At 37.4% G+C, this 25,218-nt stretch overlaps 2 protein-coding genes and 1 long non-coding RNA gene across 6 annotated transcripts; 2 read left to right on the forward strand and 1 right to left on the reverse strand.

The window, feature by feature from the left end:
* Positions 1 to 532: 532 nt before the first annotated feature.
* LOC111334060 (GTP-binding protein Rit2) lies at positions 533 to 6,865 on the forward strand. Of its 3 annotated transcripts, XM_088758910.1 has the most exons (5): positions 1,592 to 1,735; positions 3,528 to 3,551; positions 3,787 to 3,843; positions 4,213 to 4,286; positions 4,812 to 6,865. In XM_088758910.1, exons 3-5 carry the CDS (start codon positions 3,795 to 3,797, stop codon positions 5,229 to 5,231), a joined length of 543 nt encoding a protein of 180 aa, XP_088615036.1. In that variant the 5' UTR covers positions 1,592 to 1,735; positions 3,528 to 3,551; positions 3,787 to 3,794; the 3' UTR covers positions 5,232 to 6,865. The 3 variants fall into 3 exon arrangements, with proteins under 3 accessions (XP_088615037.1, XP_022795482.2, XP_088615036.1); XM_088758911.1 differs by lacking the exons at positions 1,592 to 1,735; positions 3,528 to 3,551 and adding an exon at positions 533 to 1,523; XM_022939747.2 differs by lacking the exon at positions 3,528 to 3,551 and having other exon boundaries at positions 1,541 to 1,735.
* A 1,766-nt stretch (positions 6,866 to 8,631) lies between these two features.
* On the reverse strand, positions 8,632 to 24,080 carry LOC111334072 (proprotein convertase subtilisin/kexin type 6). The gene is made up of 18 exons (XM_022939764.2): positions 23,734 to 24,080; positions 23,459 to 23,563; positions 23,248 to 23,343; positions 21,812 to 21,914; positions 20,840 to 20,877; positions 19,764 to 19,840; positions 19,065 to 19,153; positions 16,717 to 16,889; positions 16,248 to 16,460; positions 15,897 to 15,997; positions 15,327 to 15,548; positions 14,673 to 14,965; positions 14,133 to 14,323; positions 13,026 to 13,662; positions 12,386 to 12,707; positions 12,002 to 12,219; positions 10,924 to 11,616; positions 8,632 to 10,585 (listed from the first exon to the last, which is right to left on the reverse strand). The coding sequence occupies exons 1-18, from the start codon at positions 23,890 to 23,892 to the stop codon at positions 9,576 to 9,578; spliced, it is 4,740 nt and encodes a 1,579-aa protein (XP_022795499.2). The 5' UTR covers positions 23,893 to 24,080; the 3' UTR covers positions 8,632 to 9,575.
* LOC148732511 (uncharacterized) lies at positions 17,763 to 22,288 on the forward strand. Of its 2 annotated transcripts, none has more exons than XR_016000746.1 (3): positions 17,763 to 17,876; positions 19,003 to 19,347; positions 19,564 to 22,288. It is a non-coding gene; the product is annotated as an uncharacterized LOC148732511 (long non-coding RNA). The 2 variants fall into 2 exon arrangements; XR_016000747.1 differs by having other exon boundaries at positions 19,003 to 19,162.
* Positions 24,081 to 25,218: the final 1,138 nt, after the last annotated feature.

A 25,218-nucleotide genomic window follows, 5' to 3' on the forward strand; every position in this document is an offset into this window, starting at 1 on the left:
TTTTCTGGAGCACATGCAGAAAATATCCGTAAGAAGTGAAAAGATATCTGTCACATTAAAATATCTAATTGGCATAAAAAATCTCATGATTTTGGAAAATACTCTTAGTTCTACTACTACAAATATGTTGCTGATTTACTGCATATCCTTTGCTTATTTCAATCCCATTGACATTTTGTTGGCACATTTTTTGTAAACAAAATTTTTTCAACCCCATGAAAAAACATCTCTTTTTGATAATGAGGAATTCACCAATGAATTTAGTCATGGTAAAGTGGTGTCTTTCTGTGTTGCCATCATGCTGTGGTACAATTTTTTGTTGTCATCTTCACTAGACACAAAAATAGTTTGTAAAGTTGAAATGCATTTAGTTGAGAAATGAATTTGTGTTTTTCTCTTAACTCAAAAACTGACAAGGTGTAGTAAACAAGTTGACGACCAACATGTTGACCGACACGTCGGACGTCGTGACACATCGGCTGACACTACATTCGGCCGGCTGACGGCCAACGGGTTGACCAAAGTATCGGCCGACGTATTGTTTGGATTGGAATCGTTTAACCTTTCCCCAAATTATCCGTTACCAAAAAAATGACAAACATTATTTCAAAGTAGATGACCCCAATAATTTGAAGCAGACAGACTAGAAACATCTATTTGATTTTGTTTATTTGCTTGTCTTTGCCTCTTGGCCTTATTGAGAAGGAAGGACATGATGAAAAGCTTGATGGGTAAAATTATGGTTCATTGTGTTGTTTTCTGTAAGCTTAAGTCAGGCGTGAACTTGGAAATGAATAGAAATTGAGACTGTACTTAGCTATGGTTTCTAAGCAGTTAGGCACTCATTTTACAATCGAGTGAGGACTGCGTGACCGTACCTGACAAAATATCGAAACTTCGGGAGGAGGATAATCACAAGAAATAAAGAAACAAAATGTTATTACCCAGCATCCGTGCCTTTTATAGTACTTTCAACTGAGGGTTTCAGTCTCAGCTGCGAGCTGTTATGATGCAAGAGGACAACGACACAACCAGCTTAGTCTGGGCTTATCCGGAAAAAAAATATGCATTACTCCGCCAACGATTACTGAATATGGCAAGGAAAATAAAAGTTAATTTTAGGTATCAATCGATCACGACTCAACTCCGATACAAAACCTAAAGAGAAATTTTAAAAGGCTTTCATAACAATTTGTCTTAGTTTCTATTTATTTTGCAAGCTGTGATTATGGATTTAGATAATTCTACGATTTTTTATGCACGTTTCAGAGAAGAAAATTTTAATTTTGACAAATCCATCTTGAAATTAACCCCAAACAGACATGGACTTTGATAGCTTTATAGCTAATCTGGTAGGTGTAACGATAGTAACGTGACTGCTACTATCCAAATATAATCACCCAACCTACAGCCAAATAAGTGGAAAACAAACCACTTCCTAATCATTTTCGTGGAGAGTTGTTTGTCAATCTGCGAGTTCCGGGAGGTCAGCCAATCAGAGAACATTCCATAAATAGGACCCAGTACGTATTTATACGATTCGATCAGCAACAATAATTTAGTGTCATGTTAGTCAGTACGATTTGCCGTGTTCAAAGAACAGGAAGGTAATTTCAGTGCAACATACATCCTCATTGTCAAAAACAAAGAATGCATCCTCCTAGCGCTACTTTTCTAGGTGGACTCCGCGTGTACAAGATTGTTCTTCTTGGAGAGGGCGGCGTAGGGAAATCAGGTGGGTTTGTACACCGGTTCACTGGAGGAATTCGCGAACAAACACTTGTAGAAGGAGCAGTGTTGATCGTTAAAAACAAATCGCATCCTAGATGAGTTTGCCGAGTGGATTGAAGTTTAGTATTGATCTGAAACTCCAGCTAAATTTATCTGCAAGAAATATTATTAGGGAAGAACAAAATCAGAAATAGTGGAAATTGAAAGCGAAAAGGCTGTCTGTTTGCTCTTACGCGCCTTTTAGCTTAGTTAATTATAAAATACTTGGAATACCTCAAAGCTATAACGTCTGTTTGTCTCAGGTAAACGCTGCCTGTTTTGCCATCTCGCATACATGTTATGTTGTTTAGTGAGCTTGGAATCTCAACTCGTTTGATCTGATCACATTTTTCCCGCTTGTGCAAACAACTCGCTCTGGTGAAATGTATACATGGCTGTGATCAATGGAACGAAACAAGTTATTACCTGCATGTTAAAATTGTTTTCAAGTTGATTTCACAAAAATTCGCTGTTTAAATAGACTTTTAATCAAAATATTTGTCAAGAAATTATTGTCATGGGGAAATTTTATGCAGCTCAGTAAAATCTGCCTCATCATCGGATGTGTTGAACGGAGTTGTTATTTTGACAGCGAAACAATATCATCGCCGTTGTTTTGTGACCCATAACGTAATTAACTTCACATCCCAAGATAAACAACCGTATCTCTAGTACTCTCTTTTATTACTTTGTTTTTCTGAATCGCGTGTTTTTGAATAACGAAATTTTCTTAAATACATATTTTAGGGTCTTGGTGAGTGGGAAATTTTAAAGCAGAGTCCGCCAAAGATTCTGAAACTTCAACTTGCTTTCATCAAACACGCGCTCCTCTTTTTCAATCGAAGTTGTTTTGATACAAGTTGTTTTGATGAAAGCTGCGAGATTAAATCGATAAAGCGCGAAAAATGCATGCAATGTTCAATTTAGTTAAGAGTGCACCTTGTCCACGAATGTTTACTCGGGTAGGAGCAATTAAAGCTAATTAGCGCCTCCAACTTCCTCAAAATTTTTATTTACTTCGTTGTTGAGACTGGTCCAAACCGTAGATGAAATCGGCTTTCAGGATGCATATTTATATCTGAGATATGAAATTATAATTTTTCTTTACCTTACAAACAAGATGTGCTAGTTCTTAATGTAAATATATATCACATCAGATGAAGTAACTGTTTTTGAAAAGTAACATTTTATATCATATCGTTTACAAGTTCTGCATTTTGTTCAGGGTTCCGATTTAGAGGGACTTGGTTAACTGTACAGTAAACATGAAGCTGTTCTCTGTACTTTTGAAATTAAGCCCTAAAGACGTCAACTTAACCCATTTCCTACCACAAATCCCAAGAATTTGTTGTTATATATTAAGACTATATGCCCAAGTTAACGATTTTGTTCATTCTCAAGACTTGTCTGTTGTAATTTATCAGAAATTGTACTAGTTGGCCGTGCAACCAACTATCAAAAAAAAAATAGCAAGACCTTTAGGACTTCTGGGAAAAGAAAGAGCATGTACAAAATGATCAGTGAGAAAAGTGATAATTTAAAACAATTGTTGAAAAAAACTAGAAATACCAGGTCCATGTGCTCATTGTAAATTTTCTGCCTGAAAAAAAATTTAAAGGTCAGAAAACTACAAATACTAAATGAGATACAAAAAGAGCAAGATATATGAAGAAATAACCATAAAATGAATCTTTGGACAAGAAGATTACATGAGAGTGGTTTAAAGAAAGTCACTAGACTTTTTCTCTTTCCTGTAGGCATAGCCAAGAAAACATGAGCAGGTGGAGTTAATTTCCTATGCTATTTTCCTCTTTTTTATTTATTTTTTTTTATAATTCAATTTTCACAGAGTGAAGGGGCAGATCCTAATTTTTAATCTAGGGGAGAGCAGACAAATCATTTAGATCTATCCAGTTGCTCTTGTTACTAATAGTATTTTTTTGTATTTTATTTAGTACCCTTCTTTTAAAAATGGAAATACATGGATATTTACACTTCATTTATTTCATTTGGCAGCTCTAACCATGCAGTTTGTATCTCACTGTTATGTGGATTACCATGATCCTACTATTGGTGAGTAAACATTGCTAGGAACTAAAGGCTGGTTTTCACCGCCAACGGGGTTGGAGTCCTAGTTGTACTTAGAGTCGTAAGAGCACCTCTGACTTAGTAAAAATGGAAAATCTGAGTCATAAGTAAGCCAGTTTTTTACTGGATTTTAAGGGATGCAGTCAAAAGCAAGATCATTTTTTTTCCATACCACTGGCCTGATTTTCTCTGGATTGTAGCACTCAGCACTTATGATTGTGACTTTGACTTGAACTCCGTACTAAGTGAAAACCAGCCTTAAGCCTTATCCCCAAACCACAGAGATTATTTTGAGGGCACAATGCTGAAAAAATTATTAACTTTTATACATTTGCTTTGATTGTTACCATTTAGAAGATGCATATCAGCGTCAAGCTGTCATTGATGGGGAGTCTGGATTGTTGGATATCTTAGACACAGCTGGACAGGTAGATACAAACAACAAATGCTGAGATAGGTGAAAAAAAAAAAGGAACACGCTATGAATACTAGTTGTGTAAAGAAAACATTATCGTTCTTTGATTGTGGAAAAAATGAGACAGTTTTGAGTCAAAATTGGAGACCAAAATTTATCATAGAAAGTATTAGGTTGCAGCTCTAAAATGAGCCCCAGAATTTCTTTAAGAGGCAATTTTTTTTATGCCAGATCTATTGAGAGGTACATTTGGAACATTTTGAGCACCATTAGTTAAAAGAGCGAAGGTTCCCTCTAAGAATTGTTGGCAAACAGTGAGGGGATTACTAATGAGATCTTCAGAGTGAAAAAGTCAATTCATTCCCAAGATAAGGAAGTCATCAGAAGCTCAGCTTTTATAGAATAGCAGCAGTTATTAAACCTAAAACAAATTGTTAATTCTGAACAGGCTAGAGTTCACAGTAATTTGATTATCATGAATTTTTCCTAACACTGGTACCAGCAGTAGAATACAAAATTGTTTTTGTTCAACTTGCAGCAAGAGTTCACAGCCATGAGGGAGCAGTATATGCGTAGTGGTGAAGGATTTGTCATAATGTATTCCATAACAGACAGACAAAGCTTTCTTGAAGCAGCCCAGGCAAAGAGGCAAATTGAAAGAGTTCGAAGAGCAGAGGTAATACCAATGGTCTTGGTTGCAAACAAAATGGACTTAGAGAGCAAAAGAGAGGTGACTACTGAAGAGGGCCAAGAATTAGCAGCTCAGTTTGACTGTCCATTCTTTGAAACATCTGCAGCCTTAAGGCACTGTGTGGATGATGTTTTCCACACTTTGATAAGACAGATACGGAAAAAGGAACGATTGGGTATGAAGTTAGCTCAAAAGGACAAGAAACTTCGTCACAGGGCAAGCACAATTGTACAGAATTTCTTCAGACGTCAGAAGAAAAGGGTGTAATTGTATCAGGACAAGAGGTTGTTGACTGAAAATAATATCGCATTTGTGTTTATAGAGTATTGTTATTTGTATTGAATAGGTTAAAATCATTAATTGTAAATTGCAAATGAGATTTTTTCCACATACTGTGGCCTTTTTGGAGATATAGTTATGAATTGTATTATGAAAAGTTAATGTTAAAAATTAGAGAAATTCTCATGGAATCTATTTGCCTTTCGAGGGTGTTTTAAGCATGGATATGATTTGTGAAAGTTCTATCAAACCAATGGTTGTCAATCTATCTTTGAAAATTTCAAAAGATTAGATTTCTATCTCTAGTAAAGAAAAATTTAAAAATTTCTGAGGCTCTAGGTCAGAATTATATCATAGTGGGACATTGGAAGTTCACACCCAGAAAACTTGTGAAAAAAAAAAGTTATGCGATACAAAAAAAATCCTCATCATTTTTATATGTTCCGTTTCAGAAACAAACAGAAACTGATCACAGGTCATGTATAATTGTCATAATTAAGTGACAACAGTAGCTGTAGTGGCTATGTAGCTAAGTTTTGACACTTTTTCTTGTAAATATCACTGTTAATATACTATCATTGCATGCTAATGATTAGATTAAATTGTAAATTTGCTCATTAAGTTGAACTAGGAGAGCCAAGCTAGGAGCAAAATATTTACACAAAGCAGAAATCGAGCAAAGGGGTAACTCAGAAATGGGCACCTTCAAAGGCCATGAAAGACTTTCAAAAAGTCAAGTGTAACTTAAGAATTTTGTCAATTTTGTACCTCCCAGGATTAAATTATTTTTAAGATCCTGTCATTTCTGGAACCATTTGATCAGGCTAAGTGAAAAATGAGGTTCCCCAGCAAATTCTTTGCTCTTTGATCTTGCATTGTGACTGTAAGAGTTGAAGTAAGTCTCAAATTGCTTTAATGTACAATGCTCGCTGCTTTTGTCTAGAAATTCAGTCAGTCCATTTTTTAATTGCTCTTCAAAGTTAAACAATAATTGGCTACTTCTTTCCCTGTGTTTCTTATCATACAAGTCATTAGAGACCAGCAAAAAATGAACTCACATCTGGCAAACCGTTAGAGGAATAAGCATAGAAAGAGCATGCAGCACCAACTCAGTTTGGAAATTTCTATTGACTTGCATGATAGACCACACTAAGAGAGATGGAATATGTATACTCTACTTCAGTTTGAACAGGTGCAGTATACTTAATCAATCACCTCATTAGAAAATAATAACAGGTGCAAGAGAAGTTTTCTTCTTTTGACTGGGGCCCTTGATCCAATAAATCCTAAAGATGACCAGCATCAAATTTCTCCTTACAGAGTATGGAGAATAAGGTGTAAATGGTTAAATGAAAGAGAATAATTCCTTCAAATTGATGAGGTGATTATTTAAGCTGTAACATTACAGTTATTTCCAAAATATTTTTGTGCAAGGCAGGGTAAGCAGGTTTATTTTTCTTCTAAGTAGGTAAGGATCATTTGCTAGAAATGAGAAATGTACAGTATTTTAATGATATTGTAATTTAAAAACTGTTGTATCATAGTGGTTGTAAGCTTTCTTTTTATCTGTATATGTTGCTAAATAGCTTTATTACTGATACATTAAACACTGTGTCCAATGATCTTGTCCAATGCGTTTATTTCAATTTTGAGGAAAGTTACAGTGTTCTTGGGTGGGTCCAGGGGCCCTTTCTCAAAAGTCCCAGTAACTTCATAAGCCCATGTTTTAAAATCAAAATTTAAAAATTTGAGCTGGTAGTCTTGTTTTATAAAATTAAAACTTCAAAAACCCCCATTTTGAATGAAAACAGAATGGGTCCATTTTATTACCAGGACTTTGGAGAAATGAGCTTCTGAGCTGGGACCTTTCTTTGGTGCAATTTTTTAATATTTATTTGAATCCTTTGATTCTCAGAGGCAGCCATTATCTTAAATGAATTAAAATTCTAAGATTGTATCAACCAAACAGGTATTGATATAGAAAAAATGTAATTACAGATAGCTAACAAAGAGAATACTGGTTGTCGGCGAGGAGGGCAAAACGGTTGAAATAGGGTTTCATGATTGTAAGTGCTATGAGTACTGGATGAGGTTTCGACAGTGCGTCTTGCGACCAAAGGCACGTTGACTTAAAGTTCCTTTCCTACATAACTTTCGTTCCACTTGTTACCGGTTTCCCATACCTTAGAATTTGTTCCTTTTAGAGCATGTTGGCTTTTCTCAATTTTCTTCAAAGACCAAGCAAGTACCATTCCTCTTTTCACATCTAGATTCAGCTCTCGAGTTCAACAGGCAAATCTGTCGAAATCTGAGCACTTTTATCAGGATAAAGAGGATAAAAGTCTTTAAAAATCATGTATTGTTCCTTTTAGAGAACTAGCATTAGCCTTGTGCAAAATTTGTGGGAAAACCGTCAGATCTAGCGAGAAGCACCCGGTCGTCGGGATCAGGATGCACGCGATTTACCTCGTAGTTACCCTGAGGTCCCAATGGATCTCGGGGAACATCCAGGGGTCAAAGTTTAGCGCACGCTTAGTCCATATTTATGACGTCATAAGAGGGAAAGGAAAATCATATCTACTTTTCTAATTAATTCACTGTCGTGTATGTCAACGCCAAAACGATGTCTCACAAGCATATCACCAAGAAGACAAAATTTGTTCCCGTGAAGATCTGCCGAGCAACTTTGTGTTCACCTATCGACCACAAATGATGACAGAGGTTAGTTATTTATCTTTAAAAGTTTTAAAGATTTGTTTTTAAGTTTCAGACTGCTTCTTTGTTGTGAGATTGAGAGTTGAAGTAAAAAATCCTAGAGAGATTTACCCTGCTCCAATGAAGGTCTAACTGACGCACCAGACGTCCACTTTCCAAATTTCGCGATGCTGTCTTTGTACCTACTTTTGTCAAGTTCTAGTTAAACAATCAAACCGTTGGGCATACGCCAAGGGATCAATTTTGGCCGCCCGCGGGCCAATTTTCCACGCCAAATTTTCAAGCCACTGCCTCCCTGCTATAGGCGAAATAAATTTGAAACCCTCATAGATATCTGCAAAAGGAAACAAGAGTAGGGAAAATGAAACTCAAGACTTTCGAACACAAACTTTCATTTAAAAGAGTAAAGTAATCGTTTGTCTCGCGATACTTGGGATGTTGCTCGCGACGTTTCGACTGCTGAAGAAGACTTGAAGTTCATCCAAAGTTTCATCCGCGGTTTCATCTGGAGTTTCATTCGAAGTTCATCTGAAGTTTCCGCTTAAGAAACTAATAACCGCGTATCTTCCTTCCTTCCGTGCTTAGTGCCGTGCCTAATACACTCAGAAAAAAGCAAAATTGACACTTCCACTAAACGTCAAAGCGTTTTTAAAACAGCAGATTCAGCACAACACCATATAAAAATATACATTTATTTCACATAAAGGATCCAAGAAAACTTTAAAATTTTACTTCTTCGTAACAGAAGTAGTATCAATGTGATGATAGCTTCCATCCAATTCTCTATGTTATTGGGTGTTTGAAAAATTACTTTTTAGCAATTTGCTTGGTTTAATTTAAATGCTTTGTACATCCAATAACATAATAGTAATAGTACTAATATTATAATGCTAGAAACCAAAATAATAATTCATTATTTCATCTGCCTCTGCAAACAAGTTATATCACAATATGTTTCACTGAATTATTTTTAATTTGATTAAAATCTTTAGCTAATCGTAACAATATTACTATCTATATCCCTCTAAACCTTTTTCAGATGTGAGTATATTTATAGGGTAGTTGATGGCTATGAAAATATATGATTAAAATTGCAATTTTCTGCAACCAAAATTTTTTTGAGTGAAGTAGTACCTGTTAGGTTTTCACGTTAAATAAAGGCTTGAAAACTACAAAACTTTTGACAAAACTTTGTTGTACAAACTTAAGTGTCTCATCAAGAGAATATGGACAGGTTTCGTTCTGAAATGTAAAGAATACGGTGTTTAGAAATAAGACTTACGTTAACATGATCGATGAGGACGGGGCTAGAAACATTTGCTTTCAAAAAATAAAACCTTTCTGGACCGCAAAGATCGAATACAATTTTACTTTGCTGTCCAAATTTTTTTCAAATAAGTCAAAATGTTTCTCAAGTTTCTTGCTTTTTTAATTAAAATAGGTGTAATCTTCGTACTTTTTAAGAGCAGATCGCCTTACACACAAATATGTGTATTAGGTCTTTCTACCTTTCTTTTATAACTGTTAGAGTAAAGATTAATTAAATAATTGTGTATTTTCTAAACTAATAACAGTTCACGATTGAAATATAAAGCGATACCCATTTTCCATCGAATTTTAAAGTCTGTCATCTTCGTCTTCTATAAGAGACCGGTTGCATTCTTCATCAGTTTCATTGCCAGCATTAGGTTTTACACTAGTGTAGTATTTCAGCCTCCTTTTGGAGCGAAACTGAAGAATCCCAAATACGACAAGAAAAGCTACAATTGCTAGTGACACAACTGCAATGGCTATTGCCGATAAACCAGTCTTTCCTGGATCCTCGAGCACAAATTTTAGTGCACTATCATTTGGATACTGTACAGAGCGATTTTTGTCAATAGCTGATGATTTACATTGTCTTCCACATGGATGGCAAGATCTTGTTTGTTCCTCAACGGAATGATTGGGCGAACACTGCACAACACACATTCCACGCTCAAGGTAAAGCGGACTTTTACATAAGCGACAATTATCTGAAGAGGAACCATAACAAGAATGACAGACTGGATGACACGCTAGACACTGATGAATACCATACTGCTCCGTAAGAAATGATCCATCGGGACAGCTATTGACACATGTAAAATTGTAGAATACTTTGCCCTGTGCGCAACTGAGACAGTTGAAGCTACCTGGGCCATTGCAGGATCTGCAATTTGGATGACACTTCTCACATTTTCCTTCTATAGAAAATTGTCCGTCAGGGCAGATTGAGCCGCACCTTCCTTTGTTTTCACTTTGAACTAAGTCTTTAGCACATGATAAGCAATTATCTGCACCAGCACCAGAACACGTCTCGCAGGTTGGGTGACATCTCTCACAGAAGCCTGTATCCCGATTTGGAAATGTTCCATGGGGGCATTCCTTTAGGCACGAAAAGCCGACAAGACTTGTATCGGGTTTGCTGCATGCGATGCAGTCATTTGATGTGGGTCCAATGCATCTTGAACAAGAAGCGTGACATTTTACACACTTCTGACGACTGTCATCCAATACCCAGCCATGTTTGGGACACTCTCTGATACAGTAGTGCTTAAAGAGCACAAATGGTGGCGTACATCTTGTGCAATTTCTGAGGCCATTCCCTGCAAAATAATTGGATTAAAGATAATCAAAGCATTATGATAGATTGATTAACATTTACTCTTTAGAACTTCGACACATGTAGGAGCGATAACATTGTAATTCGAACCTGTGAGCCAAAGTGGTAACCTGAGTCTAAATGTGGACAAAATGGTCTACCGATGTTAGCATAGCCCCTCAATCTTTGAGAAATTTTCTAATGTTCTCTCATTTCGCATTGTAAGTATAATGGTTTACAAACATAACTGAATATTGCTGGATTAAATATTAGAACTTTCAATAGTTATCTTAATATGTGGACAGTTGTAAACCTTAGAAAAAAATCTACATGTAAACGTACCTCCTTCACAGGTTGAACAGTAGTAATCACATCGCTGGCAACTACTGACTTCTCTGTCAAAGTAATAGTCAGAAGGACAAGATGCTAAACATCTTGAGTGCGCCATAACAGACGCGGGATGACACATTGTACATTGATCCACATTGGGTCCCGTGCAAGACTTGCATGATGAATGGCAGGATACACAACTCTTTGTTCCTGGCAAAAGATATGTTCCAATTGGGCAGATACTGACACATTTTCCAGCACTCAAAACCTCGTGCTCTTTGCACCGGACACAGTTGTTGGAAGATCTCACACATTCCTTGCACATGGCATCGCAAGGTTCACATGAGTTGGTTTTGCTACGATATTGGCCTGCTGGGCACTGTGTTCGACATGAATTAGCAACAAGCAATAAACCTGGCTCACAGGACAAACATTCAACTCCGTTTATACACTTGTTGCATCCAGGGGAGCATGGTTTACATCTTGTTGTATCCAGATCACCGAAATAACCATCTGGACACTCATAGGAACAATGTTTTGTTTGCAAATCCAGAAACTTTATATCACTGCAGCTGAGACAGTCTTTTTCACTTGGACCAGAGCATGCATGGCACAGAGGATGGCACTTCTGACAGCCGTTACTACTATTAAACCTGCCTCTCGGACAAAGAGGTTTGCATTCAGAGCCATCAAGCGACCAGTCAGCTGTAAAAAGAATAAAGTTTAGAAAGGCGTTATAATAAAAGAAGAGCTTCCCTGGTCCTAAAACGTTTTTAATCCAGTTTTATTTATTGTAACATCGTGACAATGAGTGGTTAATTAAGAAATGGAAATTGTGGAAAGGCATTTGAATAAAGAGTACACAGGCATAACATATAAATCCTGATTAGACAATTAGGGTAAACGCGTCCCCTTACAAACGGGATCAATCAATAGAACTGTTCCGAGGAGAATTGTCGGAAGAGAATCCTTTATTTTCCTATTTCTGCCATCGTTTTCATCATTTTTAAATCTCAAGACCCCCTTGAGCTCCACATAAAAACGAGAAAGTTCACAGACTAACACGAAGATTAGCATTGAAACAAAATACCTCTACAAGTCTGGCAGTCACTGGCAGACGGTCCACGGCATGTTTCACAATTTGTGTGGCACGATTCACAAGTATGAGTATTTTGGCTGTGGAACGTTCCATCTGGACATTTGGTGACACATGCGGATCCAGCCAAAACATTCGAAAGAGCGCAAGAGAAGCAGTGGTCGCTTTCCTCACCAAAGCATGTCTGACATGCTGGATTACAAGGGAAACAGCTGTGCAAAGAACAAGGTAGCGCGAATGATGATTCTTATGAAGCTGTACAAATAGTTACAAATTACTGTAAATCACAAGAATCAGCTTGCTCTGCAATACTTTTTCTATTACAAAAACCTTTTGAAAATTAAGCTTTTCCCCAACACATTACTTGTCAAGCCTAACCTGGAGTTCCTTGGGAAGGTTCCCTCAGGACAACGTATCAAGCACTGCGATTTGTACGAAACAAATCCTTCTGAACAAGACTGACACTCGAGGCCCGAGGAATGACTGCAAGAAGCACACCCAACCGGGCAATTTTCACAAATCCATGAGGTGACGTTTGGAAATGTGCCAGTTGGACATTGTTCAGCAGACAAACATTGATGCAGGTGAAGAAATTTGCCTTCTTGACAACTGGTGCATTTGGTGGGCGCTATAGCATCACAATGTTTACATGACGACAAACAAGGAACACAGGTGCCATTTGAGGATTTCCCATACTGACCTAAAATGACATCCATCAAATCAATCCATATCTTATGAACATCAAGTATTAAAGAATAATATTGGATCATGATTATGACAGGCTTGTCAAGACCGTACTACGTAACCTGACTGGTTGGTGGTTTCTCGGACATTTTTTGAAAACGATGACGGTAGAACTGCGGAAAACATCTGGTAGATTTTTCCTTCCTGTTTCTCTTACGGCTCTGCCATTCATAAACAGCGGAACCAATGGACAGATTAGGCTAAGCCTATTAAAAGTGAAATCAAAGTTGAGGTTGTCATCTGCAAGCTTACACACTACTATCAGTCAACGTACCCTCAGGACAACTTTCAACACATGTTCCAACTGGGGTTTCAGTCCTAAAGTGTCCCTTGCTACAAGACAGACAATCGGATGTTGAAGAACCTACACAACTGCTGCACGAAGCAAAACAGGGTTTACATTCGCGGCTTTCTTTATCCCCATAGAGTCCACTTGGGCAAGATGCCTTACACTCTCCCCCATGCAGGAAAAGTTGCTGCTGAGTTTCTTTAGTGCCACATTCTGTGCAGGAGCTCGCATCACCAGCATGACATTTACGACACGAGGGGTGACAAGTCTTACACTGTCCGTCGTCGGCTAAGTACTGTCCATCCACACATTTAGCTACACATTTGCTGAAATGATGCCTGTACTGTGATGTGCAGGAAGCACATGACGTTGCATTACCGGCACAAGTCAAACACGACTTGTCACACTTTCCGCACATCAAAATAGAATCATTGACATGTTTGTACCAGCCATCAGGGCAAAAGTTCACACAACTTCCATTGTTCAGAATAAGAGGTGGATGACAAGATAGACAGTTAGAAGAGTTAGGTCCATAACAAGTTGCGCAGGTTGGACTGCAAGGAGTACAAAGTTTTGCAGTCAGATCTCTGTACTCTGTCTTGGTGCAATCGGCAACACACTCCTACAAAAAAGAATAGTTGTACTGATAATGTCGTACCAAAGAGATTGCTACATCCTTTAATGTAATAGCATACAACATGAACTAAAAGTGTCTCTTGAACCAGACGCAATATCCAAGGGCATAAACTCGTGACTGTAAACTGCACAATAGTCTTACCATGGAGATCTTAAGCTTACATTCCTTAATTTTGGTGGTTCCCTTGGGGGCTACGATACGCTAAGAAACGTAAATGTGTACGCAGCTGTAAATGTGTGTGTTACTGAAAAGGTGCAGACTTTCACAGCATGATATTTTATCCCTTTTAGTTCAAAGGTGATATCAATATTCTTGACAGCTGTTGGTCCACTAAACCACATGAAACTAATTACATGAAGATCTTTCAATACGATGATAAATACAATAAATACAACAAAATTTTCCAACAGCAGTTACTCATTGTGATTTAGTCATTACCAACGAGTTACCCTTACATGGCTGGTACTACTTCTAAAGTGCTTGCACTCTTTGCATTGGTCTGCTCTTGGTCCAGTGCATCCATTTTGGCATTCCAAGTTGCAAGCAGGTACTGGTTCCTTTGTAGAATCACTAGGTTGCGGTGGTTCTGATGTTCCATAAGTAATCAAATACCAATTCTTGAGTGTACCACTATTTCGAGAAGCACCTGGAAAAAATAAACCACAAAAAACACTTACTTAATCGTGCCTTGTTATCCATCCTTTCTTCCTCTTCCCTCTTATGGTACCATGAAACTTTAGTGACACAAGGCCACAAACAGATTCGCATCCACTTCTGGTTGTGTGAGCGGTTTTCTTTCTAGTATCGTTATGGATTAGAATTATTTCGTTCTCAGTGACTAGCACACCCTTAAGAAAAGGCACAAGTCACGCAACACCATTTTAAAGGTCATTCTTCGTTGACAAATAATACATACATGAACCAGCACACAAGATTTATGAGAATATGAACATTTGAGTAAACAATTGTATTTTAAGGCAGTGAGCTTTCCTCACCATGGTTTTCAATCTCCAATGTCCAGGTTCCTTTTGGGTCTTCACCCCATGTGTGAGTTGACATGAATTCCCAATCTGTAAAGCCAGCACTAGAGTAGTCTTCCCTTCGCCGAGGCAATAAAACTGAAGCTGTACCACGAGGGGAAATCAGCTTAATGGTGAGGTCTCCACGTCGTGTAAAAGTCAAGGTTAAGACCACTTGGACATGTTCCAAGTACCGTACATAGCGGTCACCACCTGAACAAGCTGTTGCGTCAATAGTCACCTTTAAAGAGCCAGTTCCAGGAATAGGTCTGAAGGAAAAATGTAAAATAATGGGCGGTAAATTAAATGGAAAAAAGGACTCCTGATCCTTCATAATGTGTTTTCATTCATTCTGGTCCAACTATAGTAACTAGACTATGAGCAGTCCCTGTTCCTCAGCAATGTCTGTCACACAAGTAAAAGAAAGAGACTTAATTTAAAGATTAAGATTAACTTAGATTAATTTGGTTGAGACCAGAAAAAAATGGATCATGAAGAACCTTTTTAAAAATTTCTGAGCAATATCTGCAAGATCAAGGTCCTTACTGTGGTTGCCCATTTTGAGTTGCAGGTGTTGGGCATTATCAAAACTATCTTTCAGATAATTAAATGTTTTAATTCAAGGATCACCTCTGCTGTGCTTCAGGTATTTCACGGCAGATGTGCTGGGCTGGCACAGTTTTCCACTTCCTTGCAAGGTTGACGAGTGCTAAAGCATCAAGTAACCCATAACCAAACTTGTGGCTGACCTTCCTCCCAACTGCATTTACAACAAAGTCATCAGATTTTAACTTGGCATTGGATGATGTTCGAACAACAAGATGCTGCATATCCCTCCAACTCAGGTTACGACTGGATGAAAAGAAGAAGAGCGTGTTGAAACTAGGCATACCCTAAATGATGTGTCTAAAATTATCTTTAACTTAAACTCACACTAATGCTGTTATTGTGCAACACAGAAGCGAAAAATTTCATTCAGAAAGGTGCCCTGACCCATCACAACAGCATATCCATACAAACATCAATACCACAATCTAAATTTCCAAGCAGTTTACAGTTTACGTGTAGTTATCTGACACCTTTAACTACATGGCATTTTCCTGACATACAATAATATTGGATGGATGTTTCTAGTGTCCAAATCGTTATTATATGAGTTTCACAGTAACATTGAAAATGAAATAAGGGTTTATTACTTACTTAACTTCCATTGCCAGGGCTAATATTCCAGCTGCAAGAGGTGCTGAGGCAGATGTACCTGTATGTGAATCTGTACATCTTCCATGAAGGTCTGTTGTAACCTATAATCAAAAATGATGTTCAGACTTGACTACTTGAACTAAATGAAGATAAATTACAACATACTTTAATTTGAAAACAATGGTACTAGGGAGTCATAGTTGTCTTCCAATGGTTACTTAGCTTCGATAACTTTATACCATTTAGTAAAGGTAACATTGAATAATACAACGACTACTTTTAGATGATTCATAACAAATAAATGAGTGTATAGAAGAAGTGAAAAGTATCTAGTATACACAATGTACTTACAATTTTTCTCATATCATAGCTTCCACTGCTAAAAGTAGTGGCCAGAGTTGATGCACAGTACTCAGAATACCATGGAGATGTTCCATGTTCTGTTGCAGAGCTGATTGACAAAGTGTAAATACTATTTGTGTAGCCATCACAACTGCAACTGTCATGGCCTCTGCCCCCATTGCCAGAGGCCCACACAAAAATGGAACCTAATCCACTACGGCCCTGTAAGAAAATGAAACAAGCTAAATGTCATTCTTTTTTAAATTCATTTATTTATTTTATCTCATAGCTTTAGACCCTTCAATGTTTCCCCTTGATAAGAAGAACAGTGTATTTATCATAATCAACAGCTATAGTGCAAATTCTATAGAAAGGTCTTGTTCTACAACTTAGCCTTTCTCTGAATTATGGCCATGTCTTCAAAATATGCAGGAAATAATAGAAAACTAACATCACAAGAAGCCTTTCAAAAGCTTACTTTTTGAACACCATCAGCGAATGCCTTTTTTGCCAGTTTAGCTGGCCCATCAACAGTCCTCCCGTCATCATCTGGTCCCCAACTTGAACTGTACAAATCAATATGCTGAGGATTGAGACTCAGAGATGATGCCTCTACTGCATCTGTCACATCACCATCCAGCATACGTACACCTAAAAGCAACAGAAATATACATGTCAAAATTCCTGTAGTCTGAATTGATTCACCAAGAGTGTAATGAGTCCAGAGTTGTGAAGCCTTAGCATGTGGCAGAAAAAACTCAGATCTTGGAGTAATAAGTTCACTTTAGTGTGCCTAGTGGCTCACTTCAAAAGTAGCTTTCCTAGTATTTGCAAGTATCTGTTATCTGTAACTACAATTGGAGCTTTCCTAGAATCTGCTGCAGGAAAGTTACAACGATACTTGATGCAAGTCCATCACAGATAAACCTCCAGCATTTTGTCGACTCTCCCTTGCAATTTTCAGGTACCCATTTACACTCTTCAGGGCTTCTGAAATCTCGCGGAAAAAAAAAAGAAATTTCGCGGAATTTGAAGAGACAAATTCGCGGAGAAAACGGCCGATTTCGCGTGAATTTTCGGGGCAAATTTTTGTTGAAAAGCAAACATGAAAGCAAAAAAGAAAGATTTCTAAGAAACATATGGTTCTCTTTGGATAGCTCCGCAAACGATCTCTTGCAATTGTTTTCACGGCAGCGTGGGCGTCTTTCGGCTTACTTAAAAACTTTTCCATAAATTGTAAAGTTTGCAAGCCGCAGCATGCGGCAAGCAGTAGAGAGGCACCGAAAACTCAAATACAGAAAGGAATATGGCAAGTTTGATTCAAATCCTTCTGAAACAATGATATACAGTTGTGCAACTCGTGTGTTACTTGCCAAGAGAAAAACTGTAAGTGTCTGACAACGAAGTGTTTCTAACAGAGATAGCTTTAACAACGATACGCTCCAGAAATGCACCAATGGCAAAGCTTTTTACATTGCGGCCAGTGCCCAGGTTTTCGCAACATTAATATAAGAACGCCTGGAAACGCCTGGTAGTTACTCGCAACCTCGTTCCCAGGCTCTCTCCGCTTTCTAAATGGCGGGCGAAGAAGAGTGCTTGAGGTAAGACGAAATTTCAAGATAAATTTGCAAGTTTACGGTAAGTAAACAGCTCCAATAGCCGAAATAAGTTTCAAATACGTTGTGCCGACCTGTATTTGGTAGAATTTCTAGCGAATTTCGCGGTATTTCGCGTGTTTTTGTCAATTTCGCGGATTTACCTGAATTTGGCGGCTCCGCGACCGCGAGAAATTAGGGAACTTTTAGAGCATCACGTTTACGGCAAACGGCGAACTTGAGGAGGTCACGTGACCACCGTTTTGCCGTCACGTTTGCAGTTTGCCGTTTCAGTTTCGACGGGAAGAAGGCGCCCCAGCCGTAAGTGACTTACGGGAAGGTTTTTTGGCCCCTTAACGAAACCAACTTACGTTTGACACTTTTAGAAATAATTTTCTACCATTTGGATCCAAATGTGGTTTTTTTGTGATTAAAAAATTAATGTATTTTGCATGATCTAAATGGAAGAAAGCCGAGTGGTGAAAGAACTTGAAAACAAAATGGCGGCTCGAAGTTCCTAAACGTGTGCATGCAAAGAAGCACAGTTATGGAGTTCTGTATCAGTGTATGCCGTCTTCCATTTCTATAAAATGCCTTTTAGATAGCTAAACACTTGCCAAGAGGTGATGCTGGCGACCGAAGTGGCCCAGCGAAGGCCAAAGTGTCCCGCTGATTAAAGGAAATTCCGAGGGTACTTTCCCCTATCTTTTCGGAAGACAAAAAACCCGTCGTGCTCTCAGGGCGAGCTTGTAGAGAAAGGATGAATGGCCTTATCTCAAAATACCTTGAGGAAGATAAAAAGGCTCTTAAAAGGTAGGCTTTTCCCGCCAAAAGACGTCAACGCCATGCTAAATTCAATTTTGGTGACGACGGCAAATGGGAAACCTCAAACCGCTAGCAGCCGTTTGCCGTTTGCAGAAAACGCGATGCTAAAGGTCCCTATTTCAGAAGCCCTGACTCTTGAGTGGAGCTGGGGATTGTCAATTCAAGAGGCCAACGACAAGGCATAAACTTGAGTCTCAATCTGAAGTCTTAGATACAAAACAGTAATGATCACGAAATGTAGTCAAGGGAATTCTGTCAACTGGTACAGCATTCTTTATCAAGCCCCATTTGAAGCACTTTAAATTTTCCACAACACTGACATTAGCCTGATGATTTTTTTTTAGCAACTGTGTATGGAATTTTTTGTTGGCATACTTGCATGTTTCTACCTATACAGCCAGCTTACCTCCTACTTTTGACCCTGGTGCCACGCCTGTCCCACAGACACTGTTGTTCCATGCTGCAGCCACTTCACCTGCACATCTTGTACCATGCCTAAATAATGTGAGAAGCAAATGACTTAAACATCAATTAACTTATCAAAAGCAGGTCTTTGACCACAGAGACCAATCCAAAATGTTTAAACTCAAATCATGATAGCACTTGAAAACTGTAGCTGATTTTGTACAGATACTCAACCCACCACTGGATCAAACCTTGCTTATGAGAAACATCCAGTACAAGAAAAGGTCTCATTGATTTGAATTCCTTACTATGCCTAAAACCATCAGAGCTTACAGTCACTCTTATTGTAATTTATATCATTATCTTTTTCACTAATCATATAATTCAATTTTCAGTTGCAAAACGGTTATCAATAAACTATTTATCTGTCTCTCTCTATTTCTTTACACCCTTACACAAGTGTTATATTTTCCTCACTATTCTTTTTTCATTTTGTATAGTGCTGACAAGGAAGGTCTGATTGACAATCAAGGAGCTTCTAAAAATTGATGATCATTTCCTTTATTTCCTTACCTTTAAAATTTCCTTTTTATTTATATACAGTCACTCTTAGAGGTTAAAGAGTTATGTAGACAAAGTGTAATTTAGTGATATATGTCAATGACATTGAAGTGTTTACTTGTCTCTTTACACAACATACCTGTTTTCATCATTCCATGTTGGTCTTGGAGCAGGATCAGGATCATTACTGTTATAGTCATAACTAGCTGCAGAATCCTGAAACACATGTGTTGTAATCGTTTGAGAGGCTTTCAGAAATCTTAAAGGTATCACTGAAATTGTCAATCATTCTATATTAACAATGGATGCTGAAAATAACGAAGTATTCTAGAAGGCCCGTGAATGTTTATCTCAGTTTCACTTAAAAACCATCAACAATGAACCCTTTCCACCTATTAGTAAAATCCATATTCTCCATTCACCTCTCTATACATTTCCTTCGGTACTGACAGGGAGAATTCATTTTACAATCAACGCTTTTTTAAGGTTGATCATTTCTTTTATTCTCATGATCTTAATGAATGATTCAGCAGTACCGCTGTGAGGAGAAACTAGACGCTGGTCACCCTAATGGGGTCAAAAGGATTAAAGTGACAGCAACATTGCAGCTTGCTTCCTGACAAACTTTGTCAATACATCCTCTGATCCACTAGGGCATGAAAATGTGGTCAAAATTTAGGAGTGGTCGTACTAACAAGGTTGTTGTAGAGGAGCCAATTGCAATAAATATATCTTATTAAATGTTTTGTTGTGTAGTATAGTGAGTCAAAATACAAATAACAAGTAAAAATACTCAGCGATACTACACAACAAAACGTTTGATAGGGGATTTATTATCCAACATGCCAAACTGTTATTCAGTGCACATGAATTTCGTGGATATTTATCAACAGAAAGTAAGAATAGTATGCAAAGCGGAATGGAATTGGCCCAGTATTTTCTTCACTAAGTGAAATTTCTTTGTCATCTGTTTTTCTTTATTCGATTTATCTAATGAACTTGGATCAATATTCACCAGCCATTCAGAAAACCTGTCTAACCAGTTCTCTAGAGTACAAATACCACGATATAATTGTACTTGTTTTGGGTGTTATTTGTACTCTACAAAGCACAGTTGGATAATAAGGGGTTAATATCTCTGTAATAATTACTGACACTGTTGTTGCTCTGACTTCTTGATTTTGTTTATGCACATTATCATGAGAAAAGACTTACATAGTTATCCTTTAAATCCCTATGTGCATATTCAATTCCTAAAAAAGAATTAGACAGATTGAGATTAAAATAACCCGATAATAACAATCATATTATTCATGGTCTGCAAAAAGTCAAGGAAATTAGTTATGCCATAGAACATTGAAATAATCACAAAACTAATGAATGATTTCAAATCATTCAAGGATAGAAGAAGCTTTTGCATTCACTTTGATCTCAATGTTGTACTATTAATAATGAAGACTTTTAGGGCCATTTTTCCCTGGCCTTTTCCATTTTTTGTCCTGTTGGAAATTGCAGTACGTGGCGTAATGTAAAGTGAACACCAAACTCAAGGTAAAGAGGTCCAGTTTAAAAGGGTGATTGAGCAAAGCGACAGTGAGACCTGATTAAACACCAGGAGGGGCAGAAGCTATATGCCTAGTTATTAAATGGTCCCAAAACCTGAACAGGCTTCAGAGATATGAATCACTGAGTTCACATTATTAGACTAAACAGTCACTCTTTTTGTTCACATGGCTTAAGAAACAATGCTTTATCATGGTCTATTTGACTGATTTTGTCTGTAAATCCAAGAGTTAAAAGGACAGCAGTAAAGGCTAGATGCCACCACTGATGTTACCTAATGTAATGCATTTATTTGGTCTGGGTTTATTTTTTTATTTTTTTTCAACAGGGAAAAGTCAGGGAATTTTGTACACTGATATATTCTGACCAAAACTAGATTGAAGAATTACATGACCTTAAAACTCTTCGATAATTATTTGTAACTGCAATCAGACTCGACACAACTAACTTTTATTTTTTCTTGTCCTTATTCTTGTTGTCAATTTTAGTGGAACCAAAATGGACATCAAAGGACAACCTTAGTGTAGCAATATCTATGACAAATCAATATTTAAAGTCTTCAATATTAAAATATTTATACATTGTTCTTGCAAAAGCTACGTATGCTGGTTAAAACTAACATACCATCATCCAGGATGGACACAACTACACCCTTGCCAGTAACACCCTGTTCCCAAACTGGAAGGACATTGTGATCATATCCTTTAAATATACTATCTCTATTATGCTGTAAAAGAAAAGCAATAATTCAATGAGGAAAAAAAACACTTGTTATAAAGTTATATATCAGCCCTGTATTTGTGGGAGAGCTGTGCAATATCCTTTATGATTTCCTCTGACTACAGCTAACTGTATTTTGTCATCTGGGGAAAAATGAATCACCAAACCCTACTTAAAGCAGCTATCCCTGAATCAAATCAAGATGGCACAATCACATGTAACAATTTTTGCCATCAATAAGGAAGAAAATGTAGGGTATAAAAAAGCCTGTGGAAAGGTGTAATTTTAGGATTGATAAAAAAAAAAGGTGCCATTGTTTAAGGCTCTCAGTTTGCAGGAAGCCATGACAAAAATAATAAAAAACAGGAAAGTGATTGTTAACAGTTGTATTTAGTTTTCTTAAATTTGCCTTCAGCTTTCCATGCAATCCCGCAGTCTACAGCTTGAAATACAGTCTTTTATTTCACACTTATATATCCTTAAAAGCAGTGAAAACTAGAGCTGAGCTCAATCATTTACAAACCATAATTTTATATCGTGATATCTCTCCTAGAGTTTCCCATGTTTTGAATATGTTTTGGGAGACCAAGAAAATATTAATGGTAATTGAGCAAGAGTGGTTTCTCCTGCAGGCCAATCTGACAGATTTGTATTTATAAATGGATCATTTACCAGATAAGTAAAAAATTCTACTTTACAAATTAAAGGCAGGGTGGAATGAAAAGAGCAAAAAAATTGTTCAATTTATAACTGTTTTTTGTCAATTCATTTTAATAGTAATAGCCATAACAAAATAAAGGTAAAAAATAATTTTTGTAATGATAATAATGACATTGAAGGTATAAAGAAGGGATATTATGTATGACAAATTACAGTGTAACATCTGCTACGCTTTCGTGAATTCGTTTCAATTACTCTATACAAACGGAAATTAAGTGTAATCGTCTTCTTTATAATTATTTCAAAAGAATTGTTTCAGATTCGTGGCTGAGATCATTTTGAATCTCAGAAATCGCTTTGCAGAATTAAATGCGTTACCTATAAACATAAAGATGCATAAAGAAAACTAAATAATGATACTGGACTTTAAACTCCTCTTCAATTAAATTTTATAATTTGCAACGTATCTGCCTTAGATCTAATGCTTGAAATGTTATTCTCATTTGCACTTCAAAAGTTACCTTAGTGTGAATTTACAACTCGACAAAAAATTTTCTTAGATTACCCGAAAGTTTAACAATCTTTTTAGCAAGTGAGACAAGCTCATTCTCGAGGCTGAAAGGGCAGGATCTAGTACCCCTGAGAAGCGAACGATAGAATTTGACTAATTCCTAACTTACCAGAAACCACTGTTTACTGTAATCTGGATCGTTCAACTTGGGACTGTAGTCTCTTCGTACGCGTCTCTTCGCAATTTGTTGATCTGCCCAAATTACCTTAAATAGAAACATCAATAACATTAAGGTTGATGGGGAAGAAGTGCAAGACTGCTGTAACAAAAAACCAACTTCCTGAATTTCGCATGTTCCTTATTACAAATGCTATGCATACATTAGGATGTTCACTAAGGTCCGACGTGATATCCATAGCATCGCGTCTCGATCGTTTGGGATGTGAATTGTGCTTGAACAAATAAAATCCTTCCAAACTTCCAACCTATAAATGAAGACAAAAAGCACTTCGAATTCATTAAGCAAACAATCGCATGAATTGGAGAGGATAAGTTGAATTCCCTCGAGCGGAAAGAAAACCTCAAAATAAAAAATAGCATCTTTAGAGACACTTACACCAGTCACGGGAGGCTAATGAATCAATGTCTCCCCTACCTGGCCTAGTAGTGTAACATCCTTTTCTCTTGCTATCCTTTCGGCTGCCCCACGACCACCGTCAACTTGAACAACCCATGTATTGGAATACACATCCTGAGTTCGACACGTCGCCAAGTTTATCACCGCGATAACGAACATGCAATAAATAGTGCGCATTATCGCTGCTTTCAGAAACAATCTTGCCGAAAAAGTGCACACAAAATAGAACAGAAAAGATCTTACTAAAATACAAAAGGAATGATCGGTACCACGAAATACCTCTACCGATCGAGAACGAACAAGTTCACATAATTTTTACATGGAGATTAATGTGCAATGTCAATAGTAATGCCGAAACAAAATATCTGTCTCAGTGACGTCACACGAGAAACTCCTACTTCCTTTACTTTTGCCGCACGCGTGACGCAATTTGCTGAAAAGAGTTCAGGAATAAGATTTATAGTTTGTACTTGAGAATCGAAACCTTCCTTGTAAGCTGTAACCATTCGAATAAGCTCAAACTAAAAATAAGACCCAAAGGAAAAAATATTTGACGCGTGGGACTTTCTGTTTACTATGGAAAGAAAGCTGTGATAACACAGCCGCTACGCGCCATAATAGATGAGGCGAAAAACAAAATCATTTTCGCTAAAAGTTGATGGATTGAATTAGTAAAGTCTGTGGGAAAGATGACTAAAATTTCTTGAATTTCCGAGGATAAGGCAATAAAGGAGTTCAATTCATAAATCAAGTTGATTTATATTTTTCGCTGTCACCACCTTTTACTGAATCTGTTTCATGCGCGGTTTTCAAACACTGTTTGTAAACGAACCATTTAGTGATTTTTACACAATTTCTAAGACAGCTGTTTCGCTCCCAGAGATTATACTTCAATGTTCAATATCCTACAAAACCTGTCGTAAAACTGCAACATTGAAAAGTGTACTTTCTGTTTTGTTCAAAGGCTACGAAGTTCTCTTGTTGTGACAATTTTTCTCTACCAATTAAATTGTCACACAACACTCAAATTGTGATAGTATTTTGATAAGCCAAACAAAAGAGCGAGATTTGATATTGTATTTAAAGGAGTTTGTACTTTGAACCTGATACCTTTGGCAGGCTGGTTACATCTCCTGTGTATTCTTCAAGGAATTATTTCAGACACAGAATGCCATGAAAGAGTTGCCAGATGTGTAAACCAGGGGGAAAAATCATTACATTTTTGGCACTCCATTAATTTCCTGTGGAAAATAGAGGAGCGCAGGTAGAGTGACATATTGGCAGGTTGGTTTAACATAGTAAATCATCGGCCGCCGCGGGAAAATCCCGGGTTGACATTAGCCTTTTAATCCCTTAGATTACGATAAATCACTCCCTCTCTTTGTGACCGCCGATCTCCCGAAATAAAAACGAACACATCCCAGAGGTATTCTGTAAATAACCAGGAAATAAGACGTAACTCCATAAAGATTAAAGTACCATGGATACGTCTTTGCTCTTGGT

This window comes from Stylophora pistillata, chromosome 4 (assembly GCF_964205215.1).
Source record: "Stylophora pistillata chromosome 4, jaStyPist1.2, whole genome shotgun sequence".
NCBI classification, from domain to species: domain Eukaryota; kingdom Metazoa; phylum Cnidaria; class Anthozoa; order Scleractinia; family Pocilloporidae; genus Stylophora; species Stylophora pistillata.

What these genes read in the sequence shown, in the direction of transcription:
- LOC111334060 (XM_022939747.2), top strand. Translation starts at nt 1,651, where the DNA reads ATGCATCCTCCTAGCGCTACTTTTCTAGGTGGACTCCGCGTGTACAAG. An exon ending in GGGCGGCGTAGGGAAATCAG is followed by an intron (nt 1,736 to 3,786) that starts GTGGGTTTGTAC and finishes TTCATTTGGCAG; the next exon opens with CTCTAACCATGCAGTTTGTA. An exon ending in TCTTAGACACAGCTGGACAG is followed by an intron (nt 4,287 to 4,811) that starts GTAGATACAAAC and finishes TTCAACTTGCAG; the next exon opens with CAAGAGTTCACAGCCATGAG.
- LOC111334072 (XM_022939764.2), bottom strand. Translation starts at nt 23,892, where the DNA reads ATGCGCACTATTTATTGCATGTTCGTTATCGCGGTGATAAACTTGGCG. An exon ending in ACCAGGGTCAAAAGTAGGAG is followed by an intron (nt 16,890 to 19,064) that starts GTAAGCTGGCTG and finishes TGTTGCTTTTAG; the next exon opens with GTGTACGTATGCTGGATGGT. An exon ending in TCGCTGATGGTGTTCAAAAA is followed by an intron (nt 16,461 to 16,716) that starts GTAAGCTTTTGA and finishes ATTTTCTTACAG; the next exon opens with GGCCGTAGTGGATTAGGTTC.